This window comes from Macrosteles quadrilineatus, unplaced genomic scaffold, assembly GCF_028750875.1.
Source record: "Macrosteles quadrilineatus isolate MER2022 unplaced genomic scaffold, UCM_ALF_1.0 Scaffold_2__2_contigs__length_208266976, whole genome shotgun sequence".
NCBI classification, from domain to species: Eukaryota; Metazoa; Arthropoda; class Insecta; order Hemiptera; family Cicadellidae; genus Macrosteles; species Macrosteles quadrilineatus.
The window spans coordinates 185,582,989-185,606,837 of record NW_026542595.1 but is presented as its reverse complement, the minus strand read 5'-3'; the positions used below and the strand labels follow the sequence as shown (position 1 = coordinate 185,606,837).

At 33.8% G+C, this 23,849-nt stretch overlaps 1 protein-coding gene across 1 annotated transcript; it reads left to right on the top strand.

Annotated features, from left to right (window-relative positions):
* The first annotated feature begins 1,512 nt into the window (after positions 1-1,512).
* On the top strand, positions 1,513-22,500 carry LOC128986943 (uncharacterized). Its single transcript, XM_054407562.1, has 3 exons — positions 1,513-1,566; positions 8,895-9,003; positions 20,690-22,500. Exons 1-3 carry the CDS (start codon positions 1,537-1,539, stop codon positions 22,411-22,413), a joined length of 1,863 nt encoding a protein of 620 aa, XP_054263537.1. The 5' UTR covers positions 1,513-1,536; the 3' UTR covers positions 22,414-22,500.
* The last annotated feature ends 1,349 nt before the right edge of the window (positions 22,501-23,849 follow it).

Below are 23,849 nucleotides of genomic sequence, written 5' to 3'. Positions count from 1 at the left end.
TACTGGTTTCTGACGAATACACAAATTCTTTTACCAAGTCAAACTGTGCATGGTACTTATGGACAACTATAGTAACTGTTGGGACCTATGTCAGCAAAAAAATATATAACGGTAGAAAATAAAATTTTAAACACTACAACATTCAGTAACTGGCTCAACTATGTTTTTTGGTAAAACATTGTGAAAGCTGGGCCATATAAATGGGATGACTACTTCAGAGTCTTAAAGCAATCTAAAGTCAATGCTAAAGCCCAAAGTTACAGCTGGGTCCAGCTTACTAGGATCGAACTAGGCCCCCAGTTTAGTAATTAGGTGGGCAATATAACCACTCAGATATCCAGCTTATTAATTTATGAAAGCCTATTTATTTTTACTACCAAGCAGATGTAGTAATCTTGATGTCATCTCAAATTTGAGGAGTACTCGGACAGTATCCAATTTTCTGCTTAAGTCACCTACTGACTCACCTCACCTATAACTTCCAATTATCAAGAGCAAATAGTGATGTCATCACTCCTGTTAGACATATGATGTCATACTTTGGCTTCAGTGAGACTGTGGCATGGGCATCTACAGGGGGGGGATTAAAAAAATCATCTAAGCTTTCTATAATGTTACACATCACAATGAGTCAAATAGCTGTCTAATTTATGTATACTCATAATTTTATAAAGGTGTATTATAACTAGTTAACTACAAAATATCAAGCGAAAAAAAAACCAAACAAAAAATTATTAATAATTAAATTTTGTTTAGAAGATTGCCTAGTAGAAGCTTGTCCAATCATCACTTTAGTGACTAGTGTCTATTGTTAACATATAGGGAAACAGTAATACACAAAAATTAGAAGTTATGGGAAAATATGGTTGTATTAGCAATGGGTATAATCATAGACAAATAGAATTAACTATAAACCGACAGCAGTGCTGCGGTTAGCATAAGTTCTCGCGTCCACCGGTTTTATTACGCTTATTAAAAATAAGCGTAATATAATTATCACAAACGCTTATTTTTTTATTATTCTAATTGATAACATTTCCCTCCACACATTTTTCACAATCAAAGAATTACTAGGATTTCCTACTGTAATTTTCTAATCAAATCAAATCTTTATTGATCATTAAATAAAATGTGTTACAACAGATTTTGTCAAATTATAAGGTAATCTCCATAAAAATAGCTCAAAAACATGACTAGACCTAAAGCATGAATGGCATTAAACAATATATTCAAATGTTTCCTATAAATAAATAATCAGTTCAACAACAAGGCAAGGAATTGGTAACTAAGTTAACTATAAATAAATAAATACTGGTGTATTTAAACTAGCGGGTTCTTAAATTTATTTATTACATTTTTATTTATAGTGGTCGAGTAGTACAAAATCAAACTAAACCCCTTGGAACACTGCATAAAATAACCGAAACAGTGGTATCAACCTGTCCTTGATCTTCCCATTTGACCTTGAGTATCACATATAGTTGACACTGCCTCAGCCATTGTCATCAAACACCTTCCTACCTCCACACTAACAGCATGGGTAGGCATACTACAGCCCTCTCATTGGTGAGTTAAAAATATATATTTTTATTTTGAAATTAATTTTAAGTACAGTACTGCATATTGGTTTTGAAAAGTAGAAATTGTTTATAAAAAACTGATGTTATTTTTTCTGCATTTAAAAAGTATTTAGTATCTAAATTTCGTGTTTCTATTTATTTCTGAAACGTAGTCTATTCAGAGAAATAATCAATTGTAGTTCAAGAACGGTTTATTTATTTTTTAACAGTAACAATATTATTTCGTAAAATGTAAATGGATACCCCTAAAATCCCAATCATATACTATGGTTTAATTGTTTGCATGGTTCTAATTTCCTTAGTCAATGGTTCTATGTTGAACCTGTGGTTGAACAAACCAATACAGATGTCACAAAAACAAAATTTAAAATGTTTAACACTTGCACTGTAGTTGCAGAATCCAAACAAATAATTCAAAACCAGTAATGTCTTATTCTTATCTAAGATTTAACTGGCAAAATGTTTTTTTTCTAGATTACCCTAACTAAAAATTAATTTTATTTATTTGCAATAGTTGTTAATTTAATTTTTTTAAAGTAGGCTAATAAACAGTGGGAGTATGTAAACAGTGTGAGTTAACTGTGACAGAGCAGGTAAAAATAACCATTTCGAGTGTTTTGTTTAGGGATAGGAACAAAATATCTGGCTAAGCTCGGTCACAACTAATGGAGAACTTTATTTTTTCATATTTGTAAAGCTGCTATTATTTTTCAGCACTCGGTATACGAAAATAGCTGATTTACAAACAGCTAAGCTTTACGAAAATAGTTGATCTCCCATCTACTACATATGACTTAACATGTTTCAAAAACTATTATCTGTCCAGCTGTCCAAAACAGAGGTTTTACAATAACTTTACAAAATTAGAGATTGTATAATTTGTTCTAGTTAAAAACCTCATACACACTAAGTTTTAATCAAAATCATTCAACCAGATCATTAGATTTTTCCGTTATTTTATTTTTTCTATAGAAAAATTACCATTAATTAAAACAAATTTCAGAGAAATGAAAAAGACGCCTGGAGATATCAATACCGTAGTCTTCACTGTGCCATCTAAATGACCTTTGTATCTATTTGATTTTTTTGTCTATGCCTTATTTGTTATGTACTGTAATTTATCTTTGACTTGTGTTTTTGCAGCATGTATTCAACTTTTTTGACGTATCCTAATGCATGTACATGTCTAATGGAATAAAATATTGATTCTGATTCTGAATGGATTTTATGGTACATAGTACCCATGTTCCAAATTTAAACAAAATCGGACGTCAGGTGCAGTCTGTAGCTCTATATTAAAATACGGTTTCCAACTATATTTTTTCTCATTGGGTAGCCAACAATTAAAACAGCTGATTACGGAAAGTAAATAAAGCGTCTTTGAGTCGAAAATGTGAATGACAAGAAACTGAATGACTTACGGAATTTAACTTATTGCCAGGAACTTCTGGTAACCAACAGGATAAGTAGGGACGCCATCGAGATTATTTTCATTTGACGATTGTGTCTGATAATTAGAGTGACCAACAGTATAGGTGGATGACTTAAGGGGTTTTAAAATGTTAAACATAAAATTTTAATTTGTCTTTGGTCCAGGAATGATTCCTCAAAAGGTTGGTAGAGTGTCCAAGGATGTTGACATCTCATCTACCTTTGAGTAAATTTCCCCCAGTTTTCTGCATTCATCCAAAACAAACACACAGACCCCACTTCTTCTGTAAAATATTTTATTTGTACCATAGTTATTACACTTTAAAGTGAACCGAACACAATACAGTATTTGTTTGATGAAATTCAAGGGTGATTTAAACTAAAACAAAAGTGTTAAACATGGGTGTGTCGTAGGTCAGCAAACTGTCATTAAATTCCCATTCTCAGCTTTAGCCTTGAAGAGGTGATAAGTCTAAGTGTCATCACTGACTCAGAAATATTTTGCACAACAATTAATATTTTTTTAGGATTAATCAGCAGTCTTCTAATTGAAAGGTTACGTATTACCTTTGACTATTAATACAACTTGCCCAACAGGAGGCCTTCATAATACAGCGTCCTGAATACATATTTTAATTTCTTACATTTTTAAGTTCAAGCCACAAAATGCCTTGTAAACCATAAAATTGTTGCTAGCATCTTAAGTAGGCTTCACTACTAGGGATTTTGGAAACCTGGGTAAAATCAGTTAATGAGCATTTGCAATGTTATTTTTTGTGTTAGTTTTCACCTAATATTAGTTTTCTCATGTTTGAATTTTATTTTCACTGTTCGTGAAATCAGTTCAAGGGAATTACCCAAAGTCAAAGGATCTATTACTAATGTAAAAATATTGTAATATTTATACTTGAGTCATAAGGTTATTGGCAGAATCTTTCAAAGGTAAAACTCATGTTATGAAGGTTACTAATACAACATGCCATCTGATTAAATATTTCTGTTCTAAGTAATCTAAAATGTTTAAACCTTTAGGCTTTTTAATTCAACAACCCAAATGGTATTGGTTAGTTAAAAAAGGACCAACTAAATATGTAAGTAAATAAACGATACCAGCAAACTGACACATACTTTCTCCCATTAGCTTGTCAAAAATCCATATAATGGGCAAGCGGTGAAAGCAACTATGATATTCTATGGTGAAAGTCACCAAAGTTGCAATAACTTTAAAACGTTAATTTTTATAGGAATAGGGAATGCACTATTTTTTGGGAGTTACAAGGACCATAAAATACTAAATTTTTATCAAAATTGTTCAAGTTATTTTTGTTAAAGCCTATTTTCTATGTTATGGATTTTTGTAAGAAACTCCTCATTGAAAAGCTAAATTTCAAAAAAGTTTTAATAAAACGCCTGGAGATAGTCTGTAGCTCTGTATGCATCCACATACTATGAAATTCATAATAGGAAAACATTTTACTCCTCTGAGGAATTTTACAATTTAAAATATTGTGAATAGGCTACAAGTTACGTTTCTCACTAACTCTATTTATCTGTATACTTGTACATTTATGTTGGTTTGATTTCACACACACACAAAGGTATTACTTCAAACGCAGAGGATACGCGTCCGGTAACCGGACGTGGATTAGACGTCCGGCAGTTACTGTCATAACCTAACCTAACCAACCAAACTTGCTGATAATTAAAAAATCAAATGAAGGTTCAATTCTTTATAACATAAAATTATAAATGCCAAAAATTCTAACAAAAGATGTACAGTTAAGAAGAAATTACATTCAAAGCAAAATCTGTGACAAAAGTTAAAGAAACCGATGGGTTTCGAACCAGGGACCTCTAGGATATCAGCCGAGCACTCTATCCACTACACCACGAACAAGGCTGACCGAACACCGTATCGTTGTGGTAATGGCGTTCCGGGACCCCGCAACCCGGTGACGTCACTACCGGACGCCTAATCCACGTCTGGTTACCGGACGCGTATCCTCTGTGTACTTCAAAACCCATTTATGGGTTCAGGGGGGCCTAAAACTCAACTAGAAAATATGAACAAAAAACGTATTTTTTCATATGAGTTACTGAGTACATAGGGAGAGAAAGTAAAAATTTAAACATTTAAAACCTTTCCACTCTCATTTTAGGGCCCACCCCGTGCCCTAGGTTTAATTTATTATTCAGGTAATAGAATGTAGATAATGATGTAATAAAAATGAGAATAATTACCTGAACAGAATAAGGCTTTCATTCACTAAAGAATCACACTTGAAACATGTTAGGAGTTATGTACAAACATTCAATAAATAAACAAAATAAATAACATGTGATTAACAAATTGAAACATAAAGTAAAGAAGGAAAGGCAGAGTATAGTTATTTGTGCAACTAGTAAACAAAGGGAGCAATCGACTCACTCGAGAGAAATACTTACTCGAGCCGTAGGCGAGTGAGGAATGGTTTCTCAAAGGCAATTGCACTTTGCACTCGAGTTGCACATAATATTTTTCCTACAGTTACCATAAAACAAATAAATTGGTAAAGAAACGTGACATATTTTTACACAGAAATACGAAATTTAATGATACAACAGTACAACAGCTGACCAGCTGATTTACAGCCAGGCTGCCAACGTATTTCGCGCGCATACAACCTTGTCTGCACGTTACGCGCTCAATGTTAACAATGTCAACAATGTTAACATTGTCTCACTGATGAGCGAATTGGCCACTTTTCTTTCTCAAATCAGTGAGAGAACATGTACATTGTTAGGTAACTGTAGGAAAAATATTTAACATAAGCCTACCAGTAATTGAACTTCAAATTACACTAATAATTACAAATAAAAAATTTTACTAAAAAAGAAGTAAACAAAATTTTTTTAAGCCAATATGTGATACGGTTGCGAAACGGCTGATGTCGGCTCACTGCTGACTAGAGAGTGGTAAGGGTTAAAAATAGATCTAAAGAGAATGAAAAATAAAACGGCTACTTTACGTTACCATTTGTACTTACTCAGATATTATATAACAGTGCATCTACCTTTATTAACCACTGGTGTACTCTAGTGGTTGTGGTTAACCTTGAGTTATCTTTACTTATGTTTCATCATGTGGTTGTCACACTTCTGTTTGTTTTCTTTTCACCCCTATCTTATTTAAATAGGGATAATAATTCTCACTTGTACCACAGTCTAACCAACACAAGTAGACTTCTCATCCCATTGTAAATTTTAAAGCTAGTTTTTCTTGTCTAGTTCATGTCCGGTGACACTGAACGTTAGGTAGTTGACGAAATTTTGTTTCTATCATTTTAGTGTTAATTTCATTATTTGTGCTTTACTGTTTGGTTATAACTGATGGATTAGTTTTTTAATGTTTATTATTAGATCGTTTTATTTGGTTAAATAAGGTTTTAAATTACTGAAAGAACAAGAAACTAATTGTAAACAAAACACAACCCTACACTGCACAGGACAGAACTAACAATAAAATTGGCTTCAGCTATTCCATAAGGATGAGAATTCTACTTAGGGAGTGTGTTCTATCTATGCGTGTAATACATTATTTTTGTCTTCAGTTAAGAGCCTTTCATATGTAATCTTACTATATATCCTACTAATATTATAAATGAGAAAGTTTGGATGTATGGATGTATGTTTGTGACAAGTAAACGCGAAAAATACTGGTCAGATTGGGCTGAAATTTGGTGTGATGATAGCTCACATTCCCGATTAACATATAGGCATATTCTTATTTCAAAAATCCTTTCGGGCTCCGCCCCAGTGGCTCTGGAGTTTCCCATGTTAACCTTATGAGAAATGGAATTATTGAATCTTAACAGCTGTTTCAATTAAACAAGTTGGTTCTGTTCTATGATGTTCAATAGCATTAAAGTTACAACTGTTACAAGGATTACCAACAGGGTGCAGCACTATTATTTCTTTTAAATTTATGACAACAGCTAATTTGCAACCAAAAGGTGAGTGAGCATAGCGAACGAACTTCAACCTGGAGGCGAGTTAGCGTAGCGAACGAGCGAACCTGAAGGCAAGTGAGCGCAGCGAACGAGCTCCAACCTAAAGGTGAGTGAGCGTAGCGAACGAGCTCCAACCTAAAGGTGAGTGAGCGTAGCGAACAAACTTCAACCAGGACGTGATTGAGCCATGCGAACGAGAAAATCTTGAAAATTAAGAAGTTAAACGGGGCAAAGCCCGCGGGTTACAGCTAGTAATATTATAAATGAGAAAGTTTGGATGTATGGATGTATGTTTGTGACAAGTAAACGCGAAAAATACTGGTCAGATTGGGCTGAAATTTGGTGTGATGATAGCTCACATTCCCGATTAACATATAGACGCATTCTTATCTCAAAAGGCCTTTTGGGCTCTGCCCCAGTGGCTCTGGAGTTTCCCATGTTAACCTTATGAGTAATCTATCTATATATTAATAGGCAAGCATGTTTCTTTAAAACCTTTTTTCTCAGCTCGTGTGCATCGCAGGGAAAATCTACGTATACTGTTGGAAAGATAGTTTCCTGTAGATGTGCAGAATGCCTTTAAAAATTAAAATAGGCTAACAAAGAAGAACAAAAAATGAATTTGAAAACTTCAAAAAATTAACATGGACCATATGGGTTGCCATGATGGTGACAAAATAACAACAACATGTAAACAGAAAATCAAAACAAATGGAGAAATTCCAATCATATGTTTTATTTACAGTGTGGGGAGAAAATAGAGAAGTCTGTACATTAATTATTTTTGGTCGAGTTTCGACCACAGGACGACCACTAGTTATATTTAAAAGGAATAAAATAATTTTGTCAGCTGTTTCAACTATCCAAGTTGGTTCTATGATATTGAATAGCATTAAAAAGTTACAAGGTTTACCAACAGGGTGCAGTCCTATTATTTTTTTTAGATTTATGACAACATCTATTATATAAGAAATAGTTTAAAACAAATCACTTTTCTAAATCCTCAGTTAGTGTCTGAGGAGACAGTCAATTTTTTGGGTATTCATATAAACAAAAATCTTGACTGGCTAACTGATTGACTGACATTACATACATTACATTAAGAAATTACGAAAAAAACCTTTCTTCAGCAATTTTTTCTCTCAGAACAATTTCTCAAGTCACTGACACTTAAACTCAATTAACAGTTTATCACTCATATTTTTCATCTTTAATCTCATACGGAATTCTTGTGTGGGGAAATTCTTGCCATAGTAAAAAGATTTTTAGGCTCCAAAAGAAGGCACTTAGAATTATTGCTAAAGTACCCCGAAGAAGTCCATGTAAAACCATCTTTCAGGCTTTTCAAGTTTTAACATTTTACGACCTATATATTTTAGAAGCATTATTTTGGGTTTTCAACAATTTGTCCATTTTCAGGGAGAGTCACACAAACCACAAGTATAACACTAGACAAAAGGACCTAATTAAGCCCACTAGCCATAGATTATCACTATTTGAAGCATCATCTGAATATATTGGACCGAATCAATCAAGGATTGAGAGAGAGAAGTAAAATTGTAATGATTGAACTTCAACTAATCAGCTGTTCAGGCCAATTTAGTTGTTGAGTGGTGCATTAGTGTTTGGTACAATGTTTGAGAGGTTATAATAAACAAAATCATAAACTCTCTTAGAAGTTAATGAGAAGTAATTTTTGGTAATTAAAACACTGACATAGGTAAAGTTGTGTACGCAACTCGCGTAAATAGTGTTAGCGCCACTCGTAGAAGTTTTTAAGGCTCGTACCTTAAATTTTCTACCTGTGTCGTTAACACTATCTTTACGCAATCGTTGCGTAAACTACAATTACTATGATGAAAAAGTATTTATTTACAAAATTAAACTGTTTCAGGGCCTAACCGTCTGTCTTGTAATATTCGCCAGTGTGTGTTATGCAGCTCCTCCCATAAGTCAATCAGTTTCACGAGATGGAAAATCATTGAGTCCACCAATAGGCACAGGTAGGTAACATTGCTATTAGGTTTGTTAGAAGGTACAAGTTATCGAAACATGTAAACGTCTAGTTATTTTACATAGTAGGTGAGCATTCTTAAGAGGTCTCATGGGCCTGATTTGGCATAGTGATTAGATAAAAAAATTACTTTCTACAATAGTTTTTATCAAACTTTCCACGCAACGTTGCATTGCCTTCTAACTTAGCCTGTGTACTTTTCCTTAATTTTGTTTTTGTACATTCTGTCAAACCGAACTTGGAAAGGCAAAATTTACATTCCTTGTGTAAATTAATGTAGCTTCTAAAGTTAGGCCTTACAGTTCTTGGATTATACTGATAATAGAGCTGATTTTATCAATCGCCACAATATGTTAACAGCTCATCAGTATTCCTATGATTAAAAACTGTTGCAGATTCGATTTAATGCCTGCATGTTGCATATAGTTTAAATACTCTTCAGCCAATAAACTCAACCTAACTCAGTGTTAGATCAAATATTGATCAGAAAAGTTCAACCGATTTATGTATGCTACTTACCAACAACAAATACAGTATACTCTATTGCCAAGGATATGTGCTAATTATGTCCCAGCTTCACTAGGCCTATATTAAAAAGTGATTTCTTTGTGTTTTTTATACTTTAATAGTTTAAGGTTCTTTTATTTTAATGAGAACCAAAAAGTCAAACCTTTGACTTCAGTATCTACAAGCTGCTATACCCCTGCTTTGCAACGGGAAGAAAATGTGACTTAGAGAGCTATTAAAGTAAAGTGGTGCTGATGTGTGTTTTGAAATACAGCAACTCTATGATTTAGTTTGAAAATATAAACTGATTTAAAAGCGTAAACCTACTTACTTTCAAACCCCTACTTTTTATATTAATACAGTCCACTCTTGGTAATTCAAACACTTGATAATTCAAAACTTTCGATAATTCAAAATGAAGGCTCAGTCCCTAGAGAATCTCTCAATATTTCAAATTTTTACCATGCATTTTGATACACTCGGTATTTCAAAGTCCAAATAGAGAGCAGGTCAATTTGTAACACGCAGTAATTCGAAGTTTCGTCGGAAAAACACTCTATAATTTGAAGTAACTCAGTAATTCGAAGTTTCGTCGGTTAACACTCTATAATTCGAAGTCATGCTGTAATTTGAAGTTTCGTCGAAAAAACACTCTATAAATCAAAGTCACGCAGTAATTCGAAGTTTAGTCGGCAAAACACACTATAATTCGAAGTGATCTCTTCCTGTTATAACAGGAAACTATACAGTACAGTACATCCTATTCCCATGGTAGGCTACTGTCGGGGAAAAAAGTTTAGACACTCGAGTTTGGAGCTCTACAGAATAGTAACCAAACTAACTAACAAAATCACGTAGTATATATAAATTTTCGTTGTTTTATTCTACGTATTCCTGTGAAAACAAAAAATTTTTAGCTCATTTAGGAAATTTTTTATGGCAGTCGGAAGCTAAAAACTCCCTGTTTTTAGAGTATCAAAACCAATCTTATGACTTTGAAAATTCGCACAATGTAAACTAAACGTCAGAACTTTATCAAACTTTAATACAATACATATATACATACATACATATATACATATATAATTAACTAATTTGTGAAGTTTCAGAATTTTTACTCTACCCAAAAATGTTTTTGTTGTAACTTTTGTAAATTAACTTTTACTAAAAAACGGCGAACGCTAGAAAGAAATTGAAAAGCTTGTTTTGAAGGTGATTGGTTTTGTACTTGAAATATTGATACTGCTCGATCACATTGTTACGCATATTATTTATATAAGTTAACATTTTATTTAGATAAAGCGGAGGCCGAATACGGCACTTCCAGACCGCCACCGGCTCTGACTGGGCGCAAACCCCGTACAGTGTTGCCAAATTGTACCCCTGGACACTGGGCAGCGATGGGCTACGAACTGTTGAGTCAAAACTAAACAGCAGTTATTATTATTATTAATTACTAACCATTTCCTATCACCTTTTCTAAAGAGGGCTTTGGACACCAACGGCACTCCCTCACTTCTAAAAAAAATATATAGCACTGGCAATCATTGCATATTCCGAATCTGACAATTTAGATTTAGCACCCAGTTTTAGCGATGTGACACTTACTAGCTAAAATTGAAGACAGACTGAGGTGGATTACTGATGACATATTTGGGATGGTAAAACTTTGGACCCTTTGAAAGAATGCCAAACATGATATTTCCTGTGAGTTAGTCGTCAGTGACACACACTGCGGGAATCACCTTACGCTCGGTCAAGGTCCATCGTGGCAACACTGCACTGGATTCCTGCGCGGGCGATGGCGTTTGCACCCCTTGCAGGCGCGAGATCAGCCAGTTTTTTGTTAATTTATATAAATAACATGCGTCACAACTTGGTTGAGCATTATCAATATTTCAAATACAAAACCAATCCCCTTCAAAACAAGCTTTTCAATTTTTTCCTAGCGTTTGCCATTTTTGAGAAAAAGTTAATTTACCAAAGTTACAACAAAAACTTTTTGGGTAGAGTAAAAATTCTGAAACTTCACAAATTAGTTCATTATATATGTATCTATATTGTATTGAAGTTTGATAAAGTTCTGACGTTTAGTTTACATTGTGCGAATTTTCAAAGTCATAAGATGGGTTTTGATACTCTAAAAACAGGGAGTTTTTAGCTTCCGACCGCCATAAAAAATTTCCTAAACGAGCTAAAAATTGTTGTTTTCACAGGAATACATAGAATAAAACAACAAAAATTTATATATACTACAGTACGTGTTTTTCTAAGTTAGTTTCGTTACTATTCTGTAGAGCTCCAAACTTTTTTCCCCGACAGTAGTGTTGGACGTTTTGATGTTTGTTTGTTTAGTTAGAGCAGTAGTCAGAGTTAGTTCGCTGACTTGTTTTTCTAAGTTGGCAATCCGATCTCTAGATTGCGCGACATCTCCTTGAGCACAAACGTAGTTGTCGACAGCTGATAGTTCAGCTATTGGCGAAAAATATAGCGCTAAATAACAGATTTCTTTGCAACTACAGTAACTGAAAAATAAGCCGTTGATTGGTTAAAAGTGTACTAAAATACGGTATGATGTTTTATTGTAACGTGCTGTACCTTTGTATGTATTAAACAAATGAACTCTCTGTAATTCGAATGGTTTATTTTTCTCCCGATAAATCGAACTCTTGATAATTCAAAACTCTTGATAATTCAAATTTATATGCTTGGCCCACCAATTTCAAATTATCAAGAGTCTACTGTAGATCCAAAAGAATATGACAACATACCTTAGTGTAGCAATAGCATCAATTGCTTCATATTGATGCTTCATAAATGACATGTTTTACTATAATTCTTCAATCTTATTCAAGCCTCTTTACATGTAGCTTACTATATAAATTACAAAATGAAACTTTGAGCAATACTTACTACCAAACGTATACAACCTTTCTTAAAAACCAAACATAACCCTCCTCAATCCACATAAAGCGTCACAAACATAATTTTCGAGTAAATAAACAAACACCAGTTCATTGTACTGACCAGCTGTTTCAATAACTAAATTAAATTAAATTATTTCAACTTTAGAATAAGAAGAATAAGAATAAGAATAAGAATCATTTATTCCATTGATCTTTTTACAAAGAAATAGGACACGTCATATACCGTACATTACAAAATAATCATCAAAATACAATAAATACAATCAAGTTTCTGATACATCAAAATATTATAAAAAAAAATAACAATTAATTAGACATAATAGCTTATTTTAATTAAAATTTAACATCAAAATTACACTTGATAAAGTCATTTATGCTGTAGAAAGGATTTTGAATCAGCCAATTATAAATTATATTTTTGATAATATTGTAATCAACAAATTTTGCACTGTCAGGTAGTTTATTAAAAAATCTAATTGAGTTGATTTTGAAGGAGTCACCCGTTTTAGCCAGTCTATGAGGTTTCATGCTGAGCTTGCCTCCACCCCTAGTGTTGTACTCATGAGTGTCAGATCTAAGGGGGAAAGAATGCAAGTTTGACTTGGTGTAGAGTAATACTTGAAAAATGTACAAATTTATTACTGTTGGAATTTTTAATTGTATGAAAAGAGGTTTACAATGAGCTAGGGATCTTGAATTAGAAATATTACGAATTGCCTTTTTTTGAATCGTCAAAATATCAGCTACATGAGGGGAATGTCCCCAAACTAGAATGCCATAGAGTATGTGGGACTGAAACAGACCGAAGTACGATAGTCTCAAATATTCTTGGTTAACAAATTTTTTTAATTTCCATAATAAGCAATCTACTCTTGATAACTTTTTGCAAACCGCCTCAATATGATTTGACCAACTTAATTTTGAATCAATGTGAAATCCTAAAAGCTTAACAGAATCTAGTCTAATTTCCTGCTTGAGACTCAATGTCAAATATTGTGTCTTTTCAAGATTAGAATGTAGCTCATTTGAAGAAAACCAAGCAAGAGCCTGTTCCTCAGCTTCAGCAGTGACCTGTTTCAGGTACTCTAAGTTTTTGTGACTGGCTAGTAAAGTGGTGTCATCAGCATAAATTATTGAATGGATATTGAGATTTTGAGACAAGTCATTTATGTATACTAAGAAAAAGAAAGGGCCTAAAACAGAACCCTGAGGGACACCGGTCTCTACAGGTTTCATAGCAGAACATTTGTTTTTAACTAATACATACTGTTTTCTGTCATACAAATATGATTGAATAATTTTTATTGTGCCATCTTCAATGCCATAGTATGATAGTTTACGTAGTAATACATCAAAAGGAACACTATCAAAAGCTTTACTAAGATCACATAAAACTAGCGAAACCGACTCCTTATTTTCAAATGCATTTAGTGATAAATCTGTTAAGCTAAGTACTGCCGAGGTGGTGGACTTACCAGGACGGAAACCATGCTGGCATTCAGAAAATAAATGTTGGGACTCGAAAAAATAACTAAGTTGATTGTACATTAGAGATTCAAATATTTTAGAGAATATCGGAATAATAGAGATAGGTCTGTAATTTTGATGTAAATTTTTATCTCCTTTTTTAAAAACTGGAATCACTTTAGATATTTTGAGCAATGAGGAAAAGTATCCTTCTGACATACATTTGTTAAAAATAAAAGCAAGTGGCTCACTTATTATATGGATGGTTTGTTTCAGTACTGAGTTAGACAGCCAATAATAATCCATTGAATTAGAGTTGGAGAATTTAGATACTACTTGTATTACATCAGTTGAGGAAATTTCTGACCATCTGAACATTGTTGTGTTTTTTGGAATATTACTCAAGAGTTCTACTGGATTATTGGGACCGAGATTAGTTCCTTTGCTTAACTGATTTATTGAGTCTATAAAGAAATTGTTAATTTCATCTGGATCTAAATTGACATCAGAACTGTGAGTTGGAGAAAACTCACTGCTTATAACTTTCCATGCAGCCTTGCAGGAATTTGAGGCATTGCTTATATACTGCTCCACAGCAGTTTTTTTGGCTTGCAGAAGTTCCCTTTGATATAATCTTTTTTGTTGCAAATAAACATTATAAGCAGCCTGACAGTGCTCTGAACCTTGCTTAAGCATATTCTTATAAATTGTGTACAGAGTTAACATTTTACTTTTTGTTTCTGCTAATGAAGGAGTATACCAATTAATAATTTTGGATTTTTTACATGCAACCTTATCAGTTACTTTAATCAAAGGAGAGCAAAAATGCCATAAATTAACATACTTCTTAAAAAAATCATCAAATAACATCTGAACATTAATTTTATTTTGTTTAAAATCATCAATCATTTGCCAATTTTCTTTTTCTAAATTATATTTAAATAAGTCAACATTTTCATTTTTTTGTAATCTAATGTATGTACTGCCAGGTTGTATTTTACTTCTGAGAGAGTTGGTAGCAGAATACATATTAAATAAAAGTGGTACATGATCAGAAAAACAGTGATCTCCCAATGTGATGTCAAACAGATTCCTATTAAAATTGACAATTATATTATCTATACAGGAGTTGGTTGATTATTTGAAGGAAAGAGATTAAAAGATCGTAGAAGGTTTAAAAATCTAAGGGAAACTGTATTATTTTCACATCCAACACCCATTTCAATGTTGAAATCACCAGCAATAATAAGTTTTTGATCATGTTTTAGTATTTTTTTCAAGGCATGCTCAAATTTAGTCAGGAAAATATCAACATCACCATTTGGAGATCTATAAATACTTAAAATAGTAACATTGTTATCAAGTAATTTAACACAACAACATTCAAAATTCATCTCAGAGTAAAACTGTGTAACATCAATAACTGAATATTTAATTGAATTTGAGATATAAATTCCTACACCACAATTTTTCCTGGCTTTTCTACAGACTACAGTTGCAGGAATAAAATTTTTAGGAATAAAAACATTAACATTATTTTCTTGTAACCAATGCTCAGAGATACACATTAAATTGACATTCTTATCAATGCATAAATCTTCCAACTCTAAAATTTTGTTTCTAATACAACATACATTAACTTGCATTAGCCTAAAAAACACACTTTGCTCTGCTTTTCACTCTCACTTTGTTGACCACTTATCACTGGCGATATGGGCAGGCAGTCTTGAAGTGCAGCAGCATAGCTCTCCAGGTGGTGACCCCTCACCTTGGGTGTCGAAGAGTGACAAATCTCTGTCTCGCTTGTCTGGTCAAGTGCAGTTGTGGAAGATGGAGCCGGGGAATAGTTGTCTGCTGGTAAAGTGATATTTGCTCTAGTTGAAGTAACCGGGCCGTTTGTGGTGTTGAGTAGGGTGTTAGTTGAAGTCTGTGCAGGAGCCGATTCATTTACTAGCTTATGAAGTTCACTTGTAAAAACTCTGTGTGACAAGCCATTTCTTAATTTACGAAAAGACTTTTGAAAGTAAGAAACTATTGTAATTTTTGCTAGAGTATGCTTTTGGAATTTAATTATATTGGATATAAAGTCTTTTGGAAGCACATTGTCTCTCACACACCCAATGGGAGAGCATATTAAGTGTTTCAGGTTTCTCTTTTTGAAGTCTTGTGTTAAGTGCTCAAATGCGGTTTCATAGTCCTGACGGGTGGGCTTGCCATAATACTTGTCTTTAGTAACAAGACTGTACACAAGAGCTCCAGATTGACTTTCCTGCCGTGTAAGGTGGTCTGTGATGCACTGGTCAGCAGAAGGCTTTTTGAAGTACTTTGCAAAAACAACTGCTACACCTGCCGTCATACGTCGCTCATCATTAAAGTCGCCAGAAATGCTGTGGGCAAATCCAACAGATCTGTCCTCTTGAAACTGCTCAATGACAGAAGACATGTGTGTCTCAATAATCCTTATATTTGCGTTGCTGGCTGTACTGTCCACAGTAGTGCTGGGAGGGCGTGATTTTTCTTTGTTTTTTCCAAAAACCTGTTTAAGTTTGAAGTAAATTTGTTTCGCTAATTTGTGCTTGCCTGTGCTATTCAAGTGAAGACCTTTACGGGTGAAGTGATTTCTGCTCAAAATATCCAAGTCAACCAGGTGCACCTTATTAATTCTATCAACTAACTCTCTTATGTAATTGTTAGCAAGACAGATTTCATCATGAACTTCATGCTTCTTGCCTACATCAAATCTTGGTGGTACTGTAGTTACAATGAGAGTTTTATTTTGGCTAATACTCTTGATTTTCTCTTCTAAGGCTGAGTATATAGGAGAGAGATCTTTCCGCAGTGCATCATTTGTTCCTGCAATGAGGACAATTACATCATCATTGGACTTTGAAAGCCGCGCTGTTTCTGCCACTTGATTAATGCATGCATTCGGCATAACTGTTCCAACAGCAGTGATCTCATCCTGATTAATTTGGTTAAGTTTGTAGCCTACATTTCTACTTTGGCTATCACCATACACAGTCACTCTAACTTTATTTGTAAACACCTTTTCAACTTTATCTTTCTTATGTTGAGGTTTTTTTATCTGTGGTTTTTTCTTTAGGCCAACATACTGATTATTTGCCTTTGATAGACTAGGAACATTTTGAGACAAGGTATCAAATTTGTTCTCGGTTACAATGGGACTGGATCTAATAAAAACTTTAGACTTAAATGTTTTTTGCCTTTTTTCTTTTGTCCATTTTTGTTTGTTTAGGTTGACATTCTCAGGATTAGGTGCTACAACGTGTGGTGGTACATGGTTTGCGTTAGGGTTTTGCTGGGTCAAGTTACTCTTTATTTCCTTTTTCAATAGAAGCTGTGTTAATGTATCTCTATTTATCCTCGTATATTGGTCATTGTAGATTATAAGTGCTAGCTGTGCTCGTTTCGTCAAGATATCCGATTCTGTAAATGTTGGAACTGATAAATCTGTCTCCAGTTTATAGTTGGAGGAGGCAAAAAGCCCAGTATTAATTTTTGAAGATATGCACTCAGCAGTCAGGAGCATGTGTATTCCACAATCTACACTGTTGGTTTGTCGAGCTGTCCTTACACAAGCCAAGGAATGGTTTGCGTCAGCATTGTAAAATGTAGCCAGCCTTTCGTATATACACTTAGCATGCAGGTGGTTAAGATTTTCTAGTGAGTCAAAATGATAAAATTTGTCTTGATCCTTATCCCACAGAAGAAGGCTCCAATGTGTCCCTGATCCCCCAATGCTCTGAACCTTAGAAGAATCATTTACAGGGATGAAGATAAACTTTTTATTTTCCAGATTTTGAGGTAAAAGAATTTCCCCAAAATTATCAAGGGTTTTAATAGCTAGTGTTAATACTGGACTGATGAAATGTACATCCTTGTGTGCAATATTGTTGTTTAAGATGTCAAAAACAATTTGAACTGTGTCATCTGTTACCCACTTGGACTCCAATAAAGCCAGAGAAATGTCCTTTTTATTTAGCTTATTTTCTTGTGGATTGGAATTTAGGATTGATTTCTTGAGGCTAGAACCCTTTGGTGAAATGGGGGTCTCATCCGCTTGTGTATTATTTGTCTCGGGTGTTGTCTCAGTTACACTAGGTGTAATGCCATCATACGGTACCAGTATTTCATCACTATTCTCTGTGGAGGATTGTTTGGCAGAGTGTATGGACTCACATGAGCTAGACAGATTCACTATAGTAACTGATGAGGAATTACTTTTATTTATTAAAGAATTGTTCTTGTTCAGACTTAGTTCGATTTCCTTAATAGCTACTAAGAAATGTTCTTTATTTTTTAGCTTTGGAGTCCCATATCTGGTTTTATTCTCCCTGTATAAACATACATCTATTTCTTTTGCACATCCTTCCTCACCTGTTCCATAGAAAATAACATTGTATCGAGGGATTTTGTATTTACAGTCAATACCTTTTACTATGGCTGGCCAATGAGAGTGCCCTTTCAGTTTGGCAAAAACTCTGTCACCAATTTTGAATTTTGTTTCTTTTTTTCCATCCATAATTAGGTTGGGTGGATTATGTCACACATTTACATGCATAAACCAACGAACTATCAAGCTATAACAATATAGCTACAATATATAATATATTGTGATACCCAATTTTAAATTATGAAGAAAGTTACTTTTGGTTATTAAAGGATGAGGTGGCTACTCAGTTCACCACCAAATTGAGCAAAAAAATGTCCATCACAATAAAGTGTGATAAATAGGTAGTTAAGTTAATATAAAATTAATAAAACAATAGAGATAAAATCTTCTATTTAAGCTGAAATATTAAAAGGCCAAAATCAACAATGAATGTTCATAGTCCAACTGGAAGTTCCAGCATTGTCATTTACTAGAGTCTCGTCCCTTATCACTCAGTATTTCCCTCTCACTCACTCCTTGTGCACAACCACTGTTCCAGTCAGTTGTTTCTTGGACTTGAAACTAGTTTCTTGAACCAGTTGTTTCTTTTCATGCAGTTTTATTCAGGAAATAACTACTTTAGTCAGATTTATTAAAAAACTAGCTGTGTACCCGTTCTACGCACGGGGATCTTATAATATTCAGTTGAAACCTTCTTATATAACGAACAGCAGTTGGTTTGCATATTTTAAGATATGCTGGCCAAACTATTATACATAGCTTCATTTTATGTTGTTTTTTGTTGTTCCGGATCGGTATGACAATCAATAAAAGGTTAAATTACCTCTGTGTCTGCCGGTCGATCCTATAACGGTAGGCTTACTTTTATTTTTACTATCTGATCTCGTTTGCATGGCTCAATCACGTCCTGGTTGAAGTTCGTTCGCTACGCTCACTCACCTGTATGTTGGAGCTCGTTCGCTGCGCTCACTTTCCTTCAGGTTAGCTCGTTCGCTACGCTCACTTGCCTTCAGGTTAGCTCGTTCGCTACGCTCACTCGCCTCCAGGTTGCAAATTAGCTGTTGTCATAAATGTAAAAGAAATAATAGTGCTAGTGCTGCACCCTGTTGGTAATCCTTGTAACTTTAATGCTATTGAACATCACAGAACAGAACCAACTTGTTTAATTGAAACAGCTGTTAAGATTCAATAATTTCATTTCTCATAAGGTTAACATGGGCTTCCAGAAATTCCACGTCAAAAATCGACAAAAACTTGATTTTCAAGGGTTTACTGTTAAATATCTAACTGTCTCATATTCGATGAAATACGTCTAAAACCATCTCATATATGTATAGTATTTGGAAAATAAGTTTCAGGCGGGACAGTGCTATAGTTATTGAGGAGTAGTTGTAATAAAGTGCGTATTTTAGCGTTACCAAGAGAATGACAGATAGACAGACAGACAGACAGACAGACAGACAGACAGAAATTGAGATAAGGTTTGATTCGGTTTCTCTGACCTATGAAATGTAAAAATAACCAAAAAGTTCATTATTCTAAGCAATGTACAGACAAAACTCTAATTTTATTTATATAGATATTGCAGTGTGTTATTTTAGAACAAATCAATTTGAAATTTTGTATCAAAATAATATTTTTTTATCCTCTATTAAATATATATTTACAAAGAATAGTGCCAAATATTAATTATTAAGTGAGCAGTATAGCTAAAATGGTCCAGTGAAAATCCATGTGATGGGTCCACAGAAACAATTAAGGTAAAGTTTAACTTTGCATATTTATTTTAATTTATGAGGATTTTCTAAATTTAATGGTTCTATAAAAACTAAATGCTTTACCAAACTTTTCTTGTTCACCTCATGCTTAAAATATACTGGAGCACTGAAAACTTGTCACTTTTTGAAGCACGCCCTTTGGAAATCAGCCTGTGGGGCAGAGCCCTTAGGATATTCGTCCATATCAATACTTTTCGGCAAATCTACGACACTCTAAGCTTCATTTTGATGTTCCACATGCCTATACTTTTATTTGGTAAATGGCCTTAACCGTTTGCATAAAATTTGATTGTATCACTTTAATAATATAATAGATAGTCTAGTGACACAAAGTTTAACCTGTGGTTTGAATATGCCTTGATCATATGAGTATACTATGCCTGTAAATTTAGGAAAAAGAGTTGGTGTGCAGTTAAATTTCTGTATCCTCAAATATGTCAAGATAAATGTAATAAATTTCTATCAAACTAATCTTTAAAACTAAGTTGTCAGCGATTTCATGATGTAAGAATAAATCATGTAAATCAAAGAATCACCATTTCAAACACATCCTTTAAAATTAAAGCCTTATTTTTGTTGCAGAAAAGGACGATATACTACACAAAGAGGCTGAGAGCCCTAAAACATCAGCACATTCAGTTGACATATCAAAGGAACATTCAGCAATCATTGCAAAAACTGATTCCATCCCTAACATCTCATCAACTTCTAGCTTAAATGAGGACAAAACTGAAGAAAAAGAAGAAAATGGAATCATCCGAGGCAAGTACTCATATGTGGAAGATGGAATCCCTGCCCAACTAGAATATGAGGCAATTCCACAAGTTAAATTTGAAGTAACTAAATATACAAAAGGTTCAAAAATTCTTACATCTCCGGACATTATTGCAAAAAGTAGTCCAGTGAATGAAAAGGAGCCTGAATATGAACATGCTTCAGTAATAAGCAAACCTTCAAGTATCACACGGAAAACACGATCTTTAACTGAACAAAACCGGCAATCAGAGCCTACAGAATATGAACTTGCAAGAGATCAAGAAAACAATGAAACTGATGTACTTCCTGCAGATGCTTCATATAAATTTGGATTCTCTGCTGATGGTCAGACCAGGAATGAAGAGTCAGATGCTGAGGGCAATGTTGAAGGGAGCTACTCGTACATTGGAGAAGATGGGATGATAACAAAAGTAGAATATGAAGCTGGTGCGGGAAGGGGATTCAGTGTCAAAAGGATAATACAACTACCAGGTCCAGTGAAGGTGGATCAGTCTTTTAGTAAACTAAATACAGAAGAAGGTGTAGGGCCGTCCAGTCATGGTGTAATATCTGAAGATCACATAGTTCAATCCCCTCAACGGACGTCCCTTGAACAACAAGATGATCCTGTTATTGAGAACGATGGATCATATTCGTTTTCTTACGCAACACCAGATCAATGGAGAGAGGAGTCAAAGGATACTAATGGTAAAGTAAACAGTCACTTTTATTCTATTATAAGAGAAAATAAATTCACACAAGCGCAGGCAGATGACTTGACTAAAGAGTTCATTGAAAAAGAGTTTAAACCTCGTATGACTCATTTTCTTGAAAATATTTTTACAACAGCCCTAAAAGAGAACACTAAAACTAGTATTGAAGGCTTACGTTTAGTACCATATGAGTCAAGTGAGAAGTCTGATGTGGCGAACAACGAAGGAACTGTTAAGACTGGAGTTTCATCTGATGGTCAAATGGAATTGAACCGTCCAACACAAAATGAAGAAATTGTTGAGCCAATGAGGGATGAAAATTTACCTCAAAGCGAAAGTGAAAATAATCCGCAAGATGTAAATGAGGGTATTGCAACAACGTTGAATGAAGATACATATTCCAATTTAAATCAAGAAGCGGATCCTAGCCTAAAGGCTAGTCAAAATGTATCCCCTACAATTCCTGCATTACTACAAGAAGATAAATCTGCAGTTGGGGAAACAACTAAGACAAATAATCCTGATGAACTGATAACTATATCGGCTAGTAACTCAATGGCTGATGGTTCATACAACTTTGCTTATGGAAACAATGAACAACTGAGGAGGGAATCTGTAGATACTAAAGGCAATGTTTATTCCAAGTATCAGTATAAAACCAAAGACGGAGGAAGAACAGCCGTGGTGTTTAAGAGAAGAGTAGTAAAAGATTCTACGGCCAAGGACGGTGGGGAGAGACAGTTTAAGAGAGATATACCTGTGGAGCATGTGAACACAGCACAAGTTCAGTCTTTCAGAGGTAGTGTAAAACATCAAAGACAAAGACAGCTTCACTGATTGAGGCATACAGTAGAACGAATGTTAAAATCAAAAGCTTAAAATAACTGATTTTGTACATTTTTCAATAAATTTAATACTTTCATATTAGTGTTTTGGTTCCTTCCATTGAAAAAATGAAACTTATATTTTAAAGAGTTGAAGTTCAGAAGAAATTGGTCACGCAGCAAGACTAATAGTTAAAAAATTGCAAAATGCTTGAATACACTTTTCTTAAAAACGTTCTGTTACTATAGCATGAAAATTGAAAATAATACCATTAGCATTAGCAGAGCTTAAAGGTTTTGTAATACGTTCATCTGAAAGTAGATTATAAATATGTTGTAAGAACATGTCTATAGGCTATGTAAGGAAAAAGTGTGTGAATTCCACTCACAACAACCAGCTTATCTCTGAGGGCTAAAACACTCAAACCATCCAACACATCATCAATAAAGGCCATTAACCACCTAGAATTATCCACCTTAGGTGTGTTATTTTATTAATACCACCTTAGGTGTGTATTCCCAGAACATATTCATATTCATATTCATAGTTCTTTATTCATTTTTTTGTACATAGTTTGTACAGTAAATAGCGTCATATATAATACAATACTAAATCTAATTAAAATCTACTATTAACAGTTAACCAAGCAAAAATGAAAAGTAATAACAAAAATATTTATATCTACAGTAGGTTATATCTGGGAGGTGGAAAATTCTTCTATGGAGTAAGGGGCCAGTTGTATTAAATATTCTTTCAGCAATTTCCTGAACTTATTTAAATTATTTTCTCTTCTTATGTTTTCTGGAATATATTTAAGAAAAGTATATCCTGTGTAGGTTGGTTTCTTTTCAAAAAACTTTAATCTATGTGGCAGGATAACCTCATTTCTCTTTCTAGTATTATACGAATGAGCTGGGGACTTAAAATTGATAGTTGTACAATTCTTTGCAATGAGAGTAGTTTCAATAATGTATTGCCCGTAAACTGTTAAAATATTTAGATTTTTGAAATGTTCTTTTGCTGGTGCATCATAGTCTAACTTAAGCATGATCCTGATTGCTCGTTTTTGCTGTTTTAATATTTTTTCCAAATTTAAATTTTTTGTTGAACCATACAGCGCTATGCAGAACAATATATGAGAGTGAACATGGGCGAAATAAATATTTTTTAATGTTTTCAGATCACAGTAATAAGACATTTTAGATAATGCGTGAATTCCTGAATTAATTTTGCCCAAAATTTTATGCACATGTTCGTCCCAACTCAGATTTTGATCTACTGTCAGACCCAAAAAATTTATACTTTTTTCGTGTTCAATGTTATGGTTATCATGTATTATTAAAGGTTCTAGTAGTATTTTACTTTGAGCTGTCTTGAACATTACAAATTTAGTTTTTTGTGGATTTAAAAGTAAATTGTGATTTCTCAAATAGTTTCCAAGGTTTTCC